The sequence below is a fragment of the Struthio camelus genome, chromosome 9 (assembly GCF_040807025.1).
Source record: "Struthio camelus isolate bStrCam1 chromosome 9, bStrCam1.hap1, whole genome shotgun sequence".
Classification (NCBI taxonomy): domain Eukaryota; kingdom Metazoa; phylum Chordata; class Aves; order Struthioniformes; family Struthionidae; genus Struthio; species Struthio camelus.
The window spans coordinates 22,792,579-22,808,702 of NC_090950.1; the positions used below are offsets into that span (position 1 = coordinate 22,792,579).

Below are 16,124 nucleotides of genomic sequence, written 5' to 3' on the forward strand. Positions count from 1 at the left end.
ATTTATTAAAATGCCATCTGGCACTTAGAAGCACTCTTCACCCATATGCCTGGGAGAAGGCTACAAAGCGGGGCGGGCAGCGCTGAAACGCGAGCTGCGCGGGGCCGCAGCCGCGCGTCTCTCCGCGCCACGGCCCCACAGCTCTCGCCCGGCCCCTAGGTGCTACACCACCACCCGTTCCCTTATCGGCGGGCCGGCACGGGCCGGCCAGCCCCTCTCCGCGCCGCGCTGTTTGACGCCAGGGTAATTTGCTCGGAGGCAGTTTCCAGCCCTCTCCCACAAGATAAATCCCCCCGCACACGTGCGCCAGGCAGCGGTCGCTCTCGGAGGCGTTCCTCCCGGGCGAGCTGCGAGCCGCAAAACGGGGAAAATAACTGAAACGCGGTAACGAAACAGCCAACAAAGAGACCAGAAAATGGAGCTGCCTCTCCGGGTTCTCCGAGCCCTTTTCAGCTGTTTCCACTTAAAACACACAATCACATGGCGGAAAATCTGATTGTACAAGCGCAGCGCATCTTTCCCCGGGAAACGCGAAGACACCCTTTCTGCCTGGCGAGAGGGCAGGCTGCCGGAGGGAGGCACGCGGAGAGGAGATCTTGCCCCGGGCTCTGCAGCGATGCCCCGAGCCCGGATCGGAGGAGCCGTCCTGTCGGGTCCCCGGACAGGAGCCGAGCGCTGGCACAAGCCGCTCTGCCCGGGCCGCCTTGCGCAGCGGGGCGTGGGAACGGCCCCGGCGGCTCGCGAGGGCCGCGCTGCGGCGCGTGGCCGCTGCAGGGCCTCCGCCGCCTCCTCCCAGAGAGGAGCCGCAGGTGCCGGCCGGCCGAGCCCTGAGCTCGAGCGAAGCCAGGGCCGGCGGACGCTCGGAGGCCGCCGGTGCCTCGGCTGAGCCACGGCCCCGCGAGGCTCACGGGCACCAGCGCCCGGCCCGCGACGGAAACCACGGCGGTCCGGAGCCCCTCTGCGAGCTCTTCCCAAATCCCACCGCCCCGAGCGCCTGCCAAGAGCGCGAGGCCAAGGATCCCGTCAGCGGCGAGCACGAAGCACCCAGCGCCGGCGGCCCACCCAGCTCCTCGCTGCCACGGGAGCCCTGCAGCCGAGGGGGGAGCCGCCACCTCTCTGCCCTAAACCCAAGGCCGCCCCGGGGCAGGGGTCCCGCGTGCGAGCAGACCTGGTGGAGACGGCTCCTGGGGACCAGAGCGCTCCGCAGCAGAGCAACATCCGCCCAGGCAGACCGCTTCCTCATCAACGCGTCCAACCTGGGGTGAAGCAGCAGCCCCAGACAAACCACGGGAAGGACCCGGTAGCTGCAGGTGCCGACGGACACGCTCCGCCGCGCGGGCCGGCAGCCCACCTCACCCACCTCCGCACCTCTGCTCCGCGCGCCGGACGCGCCTCCCCCTGCCCTCCGAGGCGGGCCGGGGAGCGCACGCTCCCCTGCCCTGGTGCGTCTCCCCCACCCGCCCGCCAAGCCCAGCGGGCGGGCAGGGAGCGTGCGTCGCTGCGCGCGCTCCTCCAGCAGTTAGCACAGCAGGGCCCCAGTCACCACCGGGGTTTCTGAACGCTTCCGCACAGCAAACGCGAAATTACGTTTGCCAGGAACAATCATTCAGCCGAGCCGCAAGCACCTTTGTGCAACGCAGGAGGGGGCGCACGGAGACATCGGACACTTGGCAGCGGGGTGGAAGGGAGATTTTAGTAACGCTCGGGGGCTTAAACACACTGGGGGCATGTTGCACCTCAGAGATCCCTGCTGACAGCCGTGCCCTGAGCTGCACCTCCTCGTGGGCAGACACATCCTGTGGAGCGCAGGTCTCAAAACCCAGCTGGTGCCAGCGAGTACATCACAGCAGACACAAGCAAGACTGCACCAGTCTGGGCCACTAAGTCTTTAACGCTTCAGGATACTGAGCCAAAATGTAGACTAGTGCTCCGAGATACCACCGGATTAAAACCTGCTCTGTCCTCAAGGAGCCTGCTGAGCTCCCAAGTCTCCAAAAATGAAACTAGCCCAATGCAAAACCACCTCCTCTGTACCAACACGCACTTGCTAACATAGTGGAGGGGTCAAGACACGGCCACTCAGCCACGCGCTTACCTTGGCACTGGGTATCCTTCATAGCCGGCTCATATCCGGCAGCACACGTGCAGGCTCCCACAGGTACCATCCACTCACCGTCGCCATTACAGTACAGCTTCAGAGGTACAGACACTTCCACCGCGTTGGGGATGCAGGTGCCCGGTGCAATGACCAGAGAAGTGGGCTCAGCCCCTGTTAAAGTCTCCGGGAAGATAGCAAAGCCAGCAATGGTGTTGGAGCATTTCTTGTAGAAAGCCCGGACAGAGATGAGGGACATGCAGGCTCCCAGGTCCTGGAAGGCCAGGTAAAAGCCATTCTTGGAGAGAGGGCCAAAACTGCGCACCTTGGTGTTCATGCGGCCAGACTCCAGCTTGGAGAAGCTCTCGTCAGGGGCAATTGTATCCACTTTGATATAGGGGTTCTCCATCCAGAAAGGGCTATTTGCAGAGGCAGAATCTGTATCCGATTCATAATAGAAGAGGTTGAACGTCTCTTTGCAGGAACCCGGGATGTTGGGGATGCTGTTGCAGTCCCGCACAGTGAATTTCAGCTCCACATAAACTCGCTGGACATCCTGGCGCTGGATGAACTTGGTACGAAGCCAGTTGTTCTGGTTGGCCTCCCGCACATTGCATACCTGGTATGTGCGGATGGGGTTCATGGCCTCATCGTAACCACTAACTTCTTCCCACTGCAAGAGAGATGGAAGGGAGCGGGTTAGACCACCAGACAGGGAGACGAGCGCCATGGACACGTCATTAAAATAAACGGCATGAGGTGGGGGGAACCAGAAAAGAGTTAACAGGGAACAGCGGCAGTTGCACCTCCACCCGTCCCAACCCTTCTGGTCCCTCTGTGGTCATCAGGGTGACTAAGAGCAATCTGGGCCAGGGACCATGGCGCACCTGCATGCTGCCATTCACGCTCCAGCTCCACCAGCATGGAGTCAGCGTGGGGTAACGAGGCAATTTCACAAGGCAAGAGGGCGAGCATAGGAGGGAACGGAGAAGACGCAGGTCGGCACCAGGGACGGCTCTAGACTTACCCCTGTCTCCGGATGAGTTGTCCATGCCAACTCGGAGGTCACCCACTTTGTGTCCATCAAGGTCTCTGAAGAGAAAGGGAGAAAAAAAGAGAAGTAATTGGAGATGAAGGCCAAGATTAGAGGAAAAAAACAGGAGGAGTGGGGGAGAAAAAAGCTTAGGCTGACATTTCTGTGGAAAACAGCAACTTGGGGGGTGAGATGTGGTGGGAGGAGGGGGGAGCGGAGCAGACAGACTCCAGATTTCTGTTCTCCTGTCAAGAGAACAGGAAGAGCGAGATGTCCCCAGAGAGCCATGAGGGAGCGGGGAAATGGCAGGCCGAGGAGCAGGCCAGGTGGCGAGGGGGGAAACGCGGTCAGGCTGCCATCTCTAGCCACCGGCGCGGCGAGCTGTGCTCCCCGAAACCCCCTGGCCTGAGGAGAGGGGGTGCCAGGGAAGAAGGCCAGGCGCCCCCGTCCCCACCCTCCCCCTCCGCTTTGGCACGGCACGTATTTACCGTGGCTCGGGTTGAAAGGGCCCGTTCCCATGACAGGGCGGTGCGGGCCAGGCAGGTTTATCCAGAGGAGGAGGGACTGGCAGGCTGCTCTCCCAGAGACGCCCCACATCACTCATTTTACAAGAGGGGAGAAGAATTTGACCGTCTGGCCAACATTCCTGGAGCAGACTACAAGACAAACCACCCCGACAGCATTCCCCAAGCAGCCCCAGCCCCAGCCTTGGGGGAGCGAGACGCTTGTCTGGGAAGAGCTGCAATTGCAGGCAGCTGTCGCTAATCCCAGGCAGAGCTGTGCAGCTCCTTGCAAACACCACCCACAAAAACCGGGAGGAAAATGCAACTGCAGAGAATAACCTGAGCGTGCCACAGAGGCTGGTGCAAGCTGCTCCCTCCCTGTCCTGAACTCTCCGCCACCGCCGCTTCCAGAGCGGGAGAGGGCCTGGAGGCAGGTTGCCTCCTCCAGAAGCAGCTTTGCTGCCCCCAGGCCAGGGACGGCCCCGCAGGGAACAGGGGCTGTTTGAGCAGGGAGGGGGAAACAGGCATGACGGGATCCTCCGGCCCCTTTCCTGGCCACGGGGAGCCTGGTGCAAGCAGGCTACAAGCGCTAGGCAAAGCCACAGAGCGTGGAAACCACCCTTGGCACTGCTCAGAGGGACTCCAGCACCTGCCCTGAGCCAAACCCTCCTGGCGCAAGGTGCCTGCTTGGCTCTGCAACTCGACCCCTTGCTGCCAAGCCGGCCTCCCCATGGGGCAGCCCAGGTACAAAGCCTCTGTGCCAAGCCACTGCATCCGCCTCGCATCCCTTCCCCGGAGGTCGGGAATGCCTGCCCCACGCAGGCGCTACCCACCAAGGCAGCGTCTCAGGGTTCCCATTAGCCGGGCACACCGACGCTCTCCGAGCCCCGCTCAGGGCAGGCTCTGCGCAGGTACTGGGACAGCTCTGAGGCGCCTCCCCACCAAGGGCATTTCCCCTCCCCAGCTGCAGGGACGGCCCCAAGCGAGGCTTGAGGCTGCACACCTTTATCCTGCTCTCCCTTGTTGGCAGAGCTCCCTGAGGGCTGTCCAGCCGCCCTTCAGATGCAGGGTGTGCGGTTGAGGCTGCCCAAACACGCCACGGGGACAGCCCTGCAGCCTCGGAGACCCTAGAGCAAGGAGGAGCAGCTCTGTGCAGATGGCCGGGCAGTCCCGCAGCAGTGCATGTCCTGGGGTACCGGGTGCTCATGGAGGCAACCAGAGCACCTCCGAGGTTGCACGGCTGTCCCGAGTGCTGCAGAGCAGCACTGGAAGCGAGAGAAGGCAATTTCAGCTTCTTTCTTTCTACCCTAGGAAAACCACAGGCTGGCCGGGCCCACAAGGAAGAAATGCTCACATAACTACAGAGTTTTGGGAGAAACCCGGTTGGAGGTAAACACCACCTCCTTTCTAAGTCCCACCCAGAGGAGAGCAGCCAGCAAACACCTGACCTAGCATCCGAGGACGGGCTGGAAGCAAACATCAACCCGTGTCCCGCAAGGATGCCGAGGCAGTGGCCGCGAATGTTGCCACGGCCGAGATAAACAAGCGTGCTCTAGGATGCACGTGCTCCCCGATCCGCCTTGCTGCTTGCCGGGATCCCAGCCTGGCCGGAGAACCTGCCCTGGGCAAACAGCCTGGCCGAGACGATCTCGAAACAAACTCAAACTCAGCCTCGTCATGAGCTGTTAGCAGCAGCAGACAAGGCACACCTAGCAGGGAGATGGTATCGAGGACAAAACGAGGAAAGCCCTTGGTTATGCCACTAAGTCCCCACCGCACCTGCCCTGACGCTGGTTGTGCACCCCAGAGCTGAGCTAGGAGCAGGACAGAGGGCTGGCAAGGGGGGTCGGAGGGGCGGCATCTGCCCCAGGAAAGGACAAGCAGACACCGGCTCTTCTATGCAGATAGGACCGGCACGAAGGTAGTTGTTAAGTAATAATTATTTGCTGTTTCTCAAAACACAAACTAAGAAACACAGGGAGGGGAATTAGGGAGAACTCGCCACGACAGGATGCCGCGCGGGCCAAGGGTACAGCGAGGTGCAGAAAGGGACCAGACGCCCGCGGTGGGGACGGCTCCGGCCGACACAGTCCAGACGCAGCCTCTGCCCGGCTCGCCGAGTCTCCAAAGCGCTGGCTGCCGGCGGGACGCAGGAAATCACCATCTCTCCTCTCCTGCTCTCTTCCCCTCAACATCTGCTAGCGACCGCTGTCCGGGGCCAGACGCGGGCTCAGCGCAGCCGCTCGATGCTGCCTCGAGACGCCCGCCGCGCTCCACGGCAGGGGCGCCCCAGCCCGGGGGGCTCCTATAAAAGGAAGCCCATGCCAGAGAGCAGGTTGCAGAGCAGGCCGTGCGCACCTCTTCACAGGACAGGCCCCGCGTGCCAGTTGCCCTAATATGGGCACACTTGTGCTCTGCCAGGGCCGAGATATGCGGCCCCGGCTGCAAAGCGCCTCCGAGAGCCGTAGGCTAGAGCAAAGCCAAACGAGCGCTCGGCGCTGACAGCGCTCGGGGCCTGCCAAGTCCCCGCGTCAGAGGTCCCGGGCCGCTTCCAGGCAGCGCTCGGGACGGAGGACGCTCCCTGACGCCCTCGAGGGAAAGGGCTGCCGCCTCCGGGGCGGCTGCGCGCGCTGGGAGCCTCTGGTCAGCCGGAGCGCCAGGCCTCGCCTGGGGCACGGCGAGCAGCAAAGGGGTCCGCACGCCCCGCGCATACAAGCGGGCTGGCTATTCCTGCAGGACGGTTAAATCGGAAACCTCTGCAGGGACAGCGAGGAGGAGAGAGGAAGAGGCTCGCAGCGGGCGCGGAGCCCAGCGTGCTCGGCCGGGCGTCTCCGGGGCAAGGAGCGGCGCGCGGAGGGGAAGCGGCCGCGCCGGGAGAGGGAGCGAGGCCGAGCGCGCAGGGCTGCCGGGAGGGCGCGGGAGAGCGGCTCGGGAGCCCAGAGTCAGGGCGAGGAGATTGGGATCTCGGCAGCAGGGCGTGCCGGCCAAGGCGGCGCTGCCAGGATCCCGCGGCCGGCCCCGCTCGGGGGCGAGAGGGGTCCTTCGCCCCTGCCCGCCGCAACCTCCCCTCCGTCCCCTGCGACGCCCTTGCCCGCGGCGCCTCGAGGCTGGGCCCGGCCCCGGGCAGCGCCACGCTGCCGGCCCCCCGGCCGCTTTGGCCGGGCCCCAAGGCCAGCCCGCGCGTGCCAGCGGTCCCCGCAGGAAGCGCCCTTCTCCGCGAGTGCCGATCCGTGACAGACACTCTGCTCTGACAGGAGGCTCGCTGCCTGCATCCTAATTTGGCAGCATCTGCCACCCGACCGGAGGAGGAGGAGGAGGAGGAGGAAAAAACCGACCGAGCCGAGCAGGCCATTGGCCCGAGAGCCACATAAACGGCACAGAGAGAACGGGGAAGAGGAGAGGAAGGGGGGTGGCGGTGGGGGAGAGAGATCAAATCACTGAGCTACTCAACGAAAGGAAACGGGGCCAAGTGCGGAGGGCAGAGGGTGGTTTCCGAGGCCCGCAGCCCGAGCAGGAAGGAGAGAGGGGCCAGGTAGGGTCACCGGCCTGTCATAACCTCCCCTCGGGGCCTGCCTGCGCGTGAAGGTCGCACGCAGACGGCCTCGAGGGCTGCCGCTTTCAGTGGTCCGGCGACTCGCGGTGCCACGCTGAGCCGAGCTGCCTGCAGCAGAGAGCTGCAGAAGCCGCTTTCTGCCCTTAAAGCTGCCGCGCCGATGTCTCAGCAGACTGGCACCGAAACTGCCCGGCCCCGATCCACGCGCCCGTCACTTCTCCAGCGGGGTACAGCCGCAAAGAGCGCGGCACGCAAGGCGCCGCCCCGGACCCGTGCCAGCCGTCCGAGGCTGGGCAAGAAGGGGAATCGGTGGCTTTCGATCACTGCGGAGTAGCTGGCGTCTCCTTCCTGCCCCGCGCCGTGGCAGAGGTGGGCTCGGACGAGGCGCTGGTGGTTTCACAGCGCAGTTCAGGAGGCTCCTGGGTGCTTTGGAGAGGACGTGGACGGAGTCAGGGCCAGCCGAGCGAGTGAGTCAAAGTCTTTCAACTCCGGCACTCCAAAGCAAGAGCTCGGTCCTATTACTCAATGGGAAATTGGCTCCCAATTTCACCAGCTTTAGGAACTCACCCTAAGGCCCGCTTTATCACTCCAGGCTGCAGTCCTGGTGAGCTGTCCTCTCCTTAACTCCAGCTATGGTTTGGCAAGCCCAACTGTCCACCACAACCCCCAGGTCAAAGAGGGATTTCCATGGGAGAGGTAAATCCAGTGCCAGGGAAAGGTAAGTCTCACTTCTTGGATAGGGCTAAGGTCAGAGCACCGCTCCTGCGGCCTCCTCCCTGCCCCACACCATCCCCTCCTGCACACGTCTCGAGCTGCAAGAGAGCAAGAGTCCCTGCTAACAACCCTCCTGTCACCTTCGCAAAGCATTTTGTCGGGCATTTCGTGACCCGGCTTAGGCCCATCTGGAGACTGGGACCTCTTCCCACGCAGGGGCTCAGGAATGCTGCGCACATGATCTGAGGCCAGCAAAATGTTTGAACTCCCCCTAAGAGGCCCAGAGAGCCTGTATTGCATTGCTCCATGGCAGACAAATCCACCAGCTACAACGGGGTCTGTGCTTAACGCTGGCGGAGCAAGAAGGGAACATTTTTTCAAGATGAAGCCGCTGGGGAAGACTCAATCATCTCCACCAACCGGCTCCGACTTAAGTGCTCTTGCCTTTGAACGTGGGGACTGCCTACTTTATCAGGATGTGCTGGCAAGGTGCAACGCCAGCTCCTCACCCCGACAGGGAGAAGGGAGCTAGTACAGAGCATCCCGGAAGAAGGTAAGGGAGGAAAGTTAGCAAAGACACCCACGCAGCCATGCTGCAAACAGAGGAACCTGTTCCACAACACCGCTGTGCGCTCTGGGAGCCGAGCGCACCATCGCACCCGGCCTGGAGGAGCTGAGTCCAGACTGCCCCAACAGCACAGCTGGGGCACTGACCCCCCGCCCCCCCCCCCACTGCACCAATCCAAAACACGGCTCTACCCCACCGCAAAGGCTGCTAGTGGGGAACTGGGCCTGCCTCTTCCTCCTGCTGCCGTCGCCAGCACAGGCTCCTTTGCAAGGAAAGGTGGCTTGTTTAGGACAGCAGGAGCTTGGCAGGATTTGTGTGCAGTCCTGGTCACTGCGTGTGAGTCAAAAAGCCACCCAAACTGGGCATCTCCTGTACATTTTAATTTCCTTCTCAGTTTTGAGATAATTACAGCAGGAACGAGCGGCCTTGTGCACTCCCCATTCAAGCACCTATCGGTACAATTAATCCCAGCACCGTTCTAAACAGCGGCACAAAGGGCCTTTGGTGCAGGGCCCTTTATCTGGGAACAAAGAGCTGCCTGTGGGAGAGAACCTGAGGTTGCACTTTTCCCGCTGACGAGCGCTTTATGTATACAAAAGCGGAGCCACACAGAGTGCCGCGCGCCGGGGCCAGCCTGCGCGGGGAGATCCCGCTACGCGTTTCCCAGATTGTGCCGGCCACCCCTCCTCCAGGAGGGTCCTTCCCCCTTTGACCCCAACTAAACCTGATGGCCCTCCTCCCCGACAGGGCCACCAGCAGGGCAGGGGATGGCTCAGCGCCGAGGCCGGGGGGACTTGCAGGCGTTGCCTGGGAGAAGTGCTCCTGTCCCCTTCAGCCCAAGACGGAGCACATGCTCCATGGAAAGGACACCTCACGGGCCCTACACCCTCGCCTGTGACCTCTGGAGCAGTCATGCACGTGGGAGACGGCAATGCTTAGAGGCACAAGGCTTTGGCACTGGGCAGCCCCTTGTGCCAAGTTCCCACGGCAAGTCTCAGCAGCGAGAGCCATGTACGAGATGCACCAGGAGGTGGAGGGAGGCTCTTGCTGATGCAGAAAAGAGCTGGGAAAGCAGAGAGGAGGCTGCAGCCAGGGAGGAGGCAGCAGGAGGAGCTGGCGTGGCACCCTCGGAGCGAGCAGCCCTGCACTGCAGCACCCAGGACAGGCAGCTCCTGCCCTGGGCCGTGCTGGTGAGCCGGGCTGGGCAGCACAGCACTTTGGAGGGCCAGGGGCACTCGTGGGGCTTGGGAGCCTGGCAAAGGCGCCCGCAGACGCTGTCTGCCAGCTCCCTCTGCAGGGACTAGGCTGGCAGCGCTGGCAGCACACCACGCAACCCCGCAGCCCTCAGCCCCTCACCCACTGTCGCTCTCGACTTGCAGGGACCTTGGGAAATCCCAGCTCTCCCGGGGTAACAGCAGCTTCCCTGCACCTCCTGCCACTTGCCTGGCCACATGGTTAGCCCCACGGCGGCGCCCCGGAGTGCAGCCCAAGTGTCCAGCGTGAGGCAGGGGGACCGTGCACGGTCCCACCCTGGCCCCCCCGGGCTCTGCAGGCTGGGCAGGCCAGGGGTGGTGTGATTCAGCCCGAGGGAAGGGCTGGAGCGCTCCCTATCGCCACCCACGCTGGAAATCTGTCCTGCCGAGCAGGGCGCCTGCTTCCCAACGCGGCGGCTGGCAGGAGCAGGAGAGAGAGGAGATGTGGGGCAGTCCCAGGGAGTGGGCTGCCTCCCTCGTGTGAGAGCCGGGGGGCAGACAGCCCTCGCCCACCAACATGCATGCTCCCCCTGGGTCCGGGGTGAGCTGACAACTCCCCAGCCAACTGGGAACAAAGCGAAGAAGGGAGAAGAAAAAATGGGGCCTGTATCACAGCTGTGGCCCTTCGTGCCAAGGGCGTTTGGCCCATCATCAAAGGGGATCGGATTTGCTGAGGCAAATGATGACACATCCACTTCAAGCGGGGCAGGTTCTGCCTGCTGCTGGAGGCGAGCCACCAAAGTGAAGAAGTACTGTGGGCACTTAATAATAGACTCATTATTTCTGCATTATGGCAGGGCCCAGAGGCCCCAACTGAGATTAAGGCCCCTTTGTACACACCACATACACACAATGGCGGGCAGTCCCTGCCCCAGAGAGCCTGCTAGCCCGCCGGCCGAGGACAGGCAGCACCTCCGATCCCAACAGCCAGAGGCCCCACGGTAAGCTTGTGACACAGCCCGAGCAGCCAAGTCCCAGGAGGCTCAAGGCGAAACCTTGCTGCATCCTCTCCCCCTCCGTTTCCCAATCCTGCACCTGCAAGGGCAGCTGGAGCCAGGGGTATAATAAACTCACCTTGGGAGATGGAAGCCCTGTGGCTCTGAGCAATCAGCCAGCTACATCACCCTCGTGTTCCCCTCACCTCGACCCCAATAACTTGCACCTCTCGGATCTGCAGATCCAGCTCAGATAAGCATGAGCTGCCTGGCCTCCAGAACAGAGGAGGACGGGAGCAATCCTACCAGCCCCGGCTCTGTCGCTCACCCAGCCAGCCGCTAACCGGCTCAAGAGGGGTTTTCCGGCCGCGTGCTCCTCACCAGGAGCTGTTCTCTGATGGCCGCGAGACAGACTGAAGCATGTGACACAGGACAGGTGCCAACTCTGCAACTGCAAAAAGCAGCTGAAGTGGCAGCACCCGGGACATGGGGAGGATGCGTGTGCTTGCTTCCTCCTGGTCATGCAGTGCATCGAGCCAGGGAGGGCAGATTTCTGCCGCGTGCATGTCACCCTGCGTGACCAGGACTGGCCCTGACCATGCCAAACCAGGCTCCAGCGCACACACACACACACACCCTGTGAGCCATGCAGTGCTAAGAGCCCCCAAGTCACAGCACTTGGAGCCTGGCGCTTCTGCAGCAGGACAAGGGGTTCCTGTCCAGCAATTGCAACCCGAGGACTCAGCTGCACCCTGGACCCGTACAGCCCCTGCAGCCCTGTCCGAGCCCTGCCAGGTCCTGGTGCCAGGCTCCGGTCCCGCAGAGCAGCCGTATCGACACTGGGAGAGGACACGAGCCAGCTGTCCAAGTCCAGCTCTGCACTGCAATTACTGTTCTATTAATACCTCAGGATTTCGGATGGCAGAGCCCGGTGCACCACACTAGGGTCAGCTTTGCTGGGGAAGAGCTGCCATCCCTGCCCACGTGGTGGACGTGCCCTGATGCTTGCTGCTTGCGCTCCCCTAGAGGAAAAAGTCCCCCGTGCTCTCCCAGGCCACGGGAGAGGGTAACAAACAGACCTGTGGGCAACCTGCCAGCCCTGTTTGCTGCCTTGCGGGTGCAGACCCAGCCGGTTTATCCTACTAGCCTTAAAATGACTGTCCCTCACCTGCGATGGACACGTCCCTGCCTAGCAAACGGGAAGAGCCTGCTCTCTGCAGTTCCCTGCCACGGGCTCCCGCTGGACAACGTGACCAGCCATCCTGGGCAGGCGGGAGCTCTGCAGGCCAGCAGGCAGGAGAGATTTATAGGTCGCCGTCCCCAGCAGGAACGGCCATGCAGCCGCCCTCCGCTGCCACAGAAATAACTCATCCGCTCGCAAGACGCCAGACCTGTTCGAGCCACGAATACCATTAACTGGGACGTAGGCAGCACATCGGCCCGCAAATCCGCCTTCGTTTCCAGGCTCTGCTATGAGAGGGAAGCGCTCCCAAGCCGCCCGGAGCGCCTGCCACCTCCCTCCGCAGCAGTGTCACTCTGTGCCAGCCTGCCCGGACCGTGGCGTCACCTGGCAGGTGTCCCCAGGGGGCCACAACGCAGAGCCGGGTTGTGCACAAGGGACAAGCGCCAGGCGCGGATGGAGAGCCCCGAAGGCCCGGGGGGGAGCTGGACACGGCGACCCCAGCGCAGGTCTGCCTGGGGAGGGCAACCATTTGCAGCAGGCTGCGATCTGAAACACCTTGCTCACCCCCAGCTCTGTTTTTTTCCCAAGATTATAGTTTTGGATAGAGTCCAGGGAAGGGAGTAATGATATGTAAAAAATGTCTCCCCCCCCCCCCCCAAAAAAAAAAAAAAGTTACTCGCTGCACATCCAAACGTTCGCCCCACAGACAGGGCGGTTCAGCTGCCAAGCTACATCCCATCCAGTCAGCTCAGAGAAGAAGTTTCTGCCAAGACTTCCCTCCTCTCTCCTGCCTGGGGCAGTTACCCAAATCTCCGCGCTGCACTCTGCTCGCTTCCTCCGACTCTCCTCCAGCACCAAACCCATCTGGAACTGTTTAAACCCAAATATCCTTCCCACCCCCCTCGCCTCTCCCCCCCCCCCCCAAAGTCAGATTCTTCCAGAGTTAAAACAAGCACAGAGTCAGGAGGGGGTGCCGGGCCTGGCTGACTCGCTCCTTCATTTCAGTTTAATTTCTGGGGAACTAGAATAAATCTGTTCCTGGCGATCGTTCAAGCCCTGCACATTTTTCTCATTAATAAAAAAGGCCTCGGATTGCATGCCGTTTGTGCGTGCAGGCTGAACGCCCCCCTTCCCCGCTCGCCGCCTCCCCCCCCTCGCCCCGGTAATCCGTAACGCGGGGTCTCGCTTGTGCCTCAGCTCTCGCCCGGGCAATTGGGTGAAGCAGCACAGCGACAAGCGGGACCGGCGGGAGAGGCGGCGAGTCCCCCGGCCCCCCGCCCTGCCCCACGGATGGATTTCAGCAGCTCGGCAAAGGGGCCGCCGCAGCGGCCCCACCTCGGGGGGGAACCGCTCGGCGCAAACCCCGCGGCAGCTGCTGCCACCGGGCAGGAAAACCCTTGGCAGCCGCGGGGCTGGCTCCCGTGGGACGGGACGGTTCGGGGTGGGGGGACGGACGGGCTCCCCGCTCCAGCGGGGGACACGGGCCGGGGGGTGTCCCCGGCCGGCCCCCCGGCGTCGCAGCCCCCCGCGGAGCCCTCCCCTGCCGCCGGGGGCATTCCTGGGGAGGGGGCCGGGAAACAGGTGTTTGTCAACAGCTCTCGCCACATGCGTGAGAAATGCCAGGCCCCGGCGGCGGGGAGCTTAGCGACACGTTGGGGGTGGCGGGGGGGGGGGGAACGACAAAAATCCTTCGCCCCCACCCTGCTGGCCCCAGGGTCGCCACACGGCCCCGGAGAGCATCCGCACGGCCGGAGCAAGAGGCGGCTCCGGCCATGGCGTGCGGCTCCTGCCTCTTCCCAAGATGGCTCCCCTCCTTCCTCAGAGGAGCGGCCGCGCAGAGCCGGCTCGGGGCGCTCGCCCTGCTGGGGAGCCCACGCTGGCACAGCGCTCGGGGGGGACCCCCAAAAGCGGCACCCCTGCCACCTTCCCCACCGCGGGAGGGGGCCGGGGCCCCTGCTCCCCGCCAGGCTGAGCGAGGCCCCGGTGGCGGACGGAGCCGAGGCCCAGGAGACAGAGGACGAGGGAGCGACGAGGCCCAGTCCCGGCCCGGTTCGGGCGAGCTGCCTGCCCCGACCTACAAAATGGCTCCCCGGCCTAGCGGCCCCATGCCGGCGTTTCCGTGGGGGGCTCCTGGGGGCCCTGCTTTTCCACCGCTCTCCGCGAGGGAGGACGGGTCCGTGCCCAGCGGCCTGTCATCAACCCCTTTTGCCTCCGCTGGCACCGCCACGGGGCGAGCCGAGGGGGCAGCGCAGAACGGGTTTTTGAGCAGCAACAACAATAAAAAAAAAAAAAAAAAGCCCACAAAACAGGGATTTGAATGGACTCGATGGGTCCCGGGAGGTTGGGAAAGAGCAAGCACGAAACATCCCCCAGCCTTCAAAACGGCGACCCCTCCCGCGGGGCACCAGCCACGACCTCCGCGCCGCACGTCCCCGCTCGCCCAGGCGCCTCCGAGGCCGCGGAGGGAGTTGCGGCTCGCGCGGAGAGGGGGGACGCGGAGGGCAATGGGGACCCCCACGTGCCGGGCACGCGTCCTGCGGCCGCCTCCGCCGGCCGGACCCCGCTCCTGTCGGAGGGAGGCCTGCCCTGCCACCCTTCCCCCTCCCCGCGCCCGGCTCCCAGGCGGAGACGCTTAATCCCGACAAACCAGTTCGACTCCGCACAACAGGAATGGCTACAATTTTAAAAACATGCAAGTCTGTGATTCAGATCGCTCGGGCTGTTTTAATTAAACGCCAAGCGCCCATGCTCCAGTAGCAGCAGCGAACGGCTCACGGAAAGAAAATGCAACGAACTGGTTTCCCCAAATATCTCTTGCAGTAAGTCATCGCAACAAAACAGGGAGTTTCGGTTCATTCCTTAAAAACCAGAGGCCGCTATTCACAGTCACGAGGCACGCGCGGGCGCAGACCCGGGGCGGCAGCCCCTCGGGCGGCGGGGCGTCCGCCGCCTCCCAGCGCCGGCGGCTTCGGAAGGAGCAGCAGCGTGGTCAGCGGCAACGCGAGGCTGCAAGCGCCGGCGGCCGCCGCGCTCTCGGCGCGTGCAACCCGGCTGCAAGTCCTTCCCTCTCGCCACCTCGCCACATGCTCCTCCGCTCCACACAAAGGAAAGCCCTTCTCCTCCCCGCCTCCTCGGGAGCGCAGACCAAACAGGCTTCCACAAACAGAGCTTTCCTTTTTTCCCCCCCCCCCCCTTTTTTTTTTTTCGCAAGGAACGGGAAGGTTTAATGAATCCAGCTAAGACGACAAAGCCCCGCGACCTGCTTTCTCTCGTAGCCCTACCCCGAGCATCAATAAAACAGCAGGACTAACTTCCATGAATCACCCCATCGAGAAACAAGCCGTTTCAGTGAAAAGTAATTAAACGAAAAGCAAATCTTCCTGCCAAGAAAATACCTGGCAGTTCCAGCACAGGGGTCAATTAAGCGGGGGTTCGTCAGCGCAGCGACGAGGGCAGCACGCCGCTCACATACGGCTCCACCAGAGCGTCGCAGCTGCCAGCGCACAGAGCCCAGACGAGGAAAAAGCCCCCCTGCCCTGCAGTTTTAGGCTAAATCCTCCCGCTTTGGGGTTGGGGGAGGCGTGATGGAGTTTGGCTGTCGCGCTAGCGCCCAGGTTGGCTCAGGGCTACGCGTTGCAAGAGGGGGTCCCCGCTGGGGGCTTTCTGGAGGAGCAGCACATGGAAAACCCCAACTCTAAACGCAGCCGCGACCAAAGAGGCCGCTCGGGGGCTGGAGCGCGGCCGCCCGGGAGAGCGGCGCGGGTGGCAAGGGATCGCTTCCTCCGGCGAGCGGCCTCGTCTCCCCGCCGCCCCGGGACACGGCGCAGCCCAGCCGCGCTCTCTCCCATCAGGATGTTTTGAGGCTCGGGGCTTTTAACCCCAGACGGGGGGAAACGGCGTCGAAGGCGGCGTGCGCCCCGTGCCGGGGCCGCGGGCCTTCCCGCTCAGGCCCGAGGACCGCGCTCGCTCCCCGGCCCCGGCCACGACGCCCTCCTCTCCCCCTCGCTTTCCAACCCGTCGCCGGAGAAAGGATCCGCTGTTGCCCCCGGACAGAGCGTTCCTTCTCCGGCAGGCCCGGAGACTGCTGAACCGGAGAAGAAAAACACATTGTGACTTCAAACAAGCCCGGCGCGCTCGCAGGATCTGGAGAGAAACACCATTTTCTCCTCGGCAGCACAAAGCCCTCACTGAGCCGCTGCCGAGCGCGGCCCCCCCCCGCCGCCGTGGGGCCTCGCGCGCACACGCAGCTCCGCGCCAGCCCCCCGAGGACGGGCCCTGCGCCCCTCG

General features: G+C 63.4%; 1 protein-coding gene across 6 annotated transcripts in view; it reads right to left on the reverse strand.

Annotated features, from left to right (window-relative positions):
• EPHB3 (EPH receptor B3) overlaps nucleotides 1-16,124 on the reverse strand; it is a 34,980-nt gene that overhangs the window by 14,519 nt on the left and 4,337 nt on the right. For 3 of the 6 annotated variants that reach the window (XM_068954377.1, XM_068954376.1, XM_068954375.1), the window contains exons 2-3: nucleotides 3,123-3,187; nucleotides 2,096-2,768 (exon numbers count right to left, since the gene is read on the reverse strand). In XM_068954377.1, the coding sequence (XP_068810478.1) occupies nucleotides 2,096-2,768; nucleotides 3,123-3,179 (730 nt within the window). In that variant the 5' untranslated portion in view covers nucleotides 3,180-3,187. Of the gene's footprint in view, nucleotides 1-2,095; nucleotides 2,769-3,122; nucleotides 3,188-3,616; nucleotides 3,666-3,970; nucleotides 4,093-16,124 lie in introns of those variants that run through there. The other 3 variants (XM_068954378.1, XM_068954380.1, XM_068954379.1) reach the window with 3 other exon arrangements.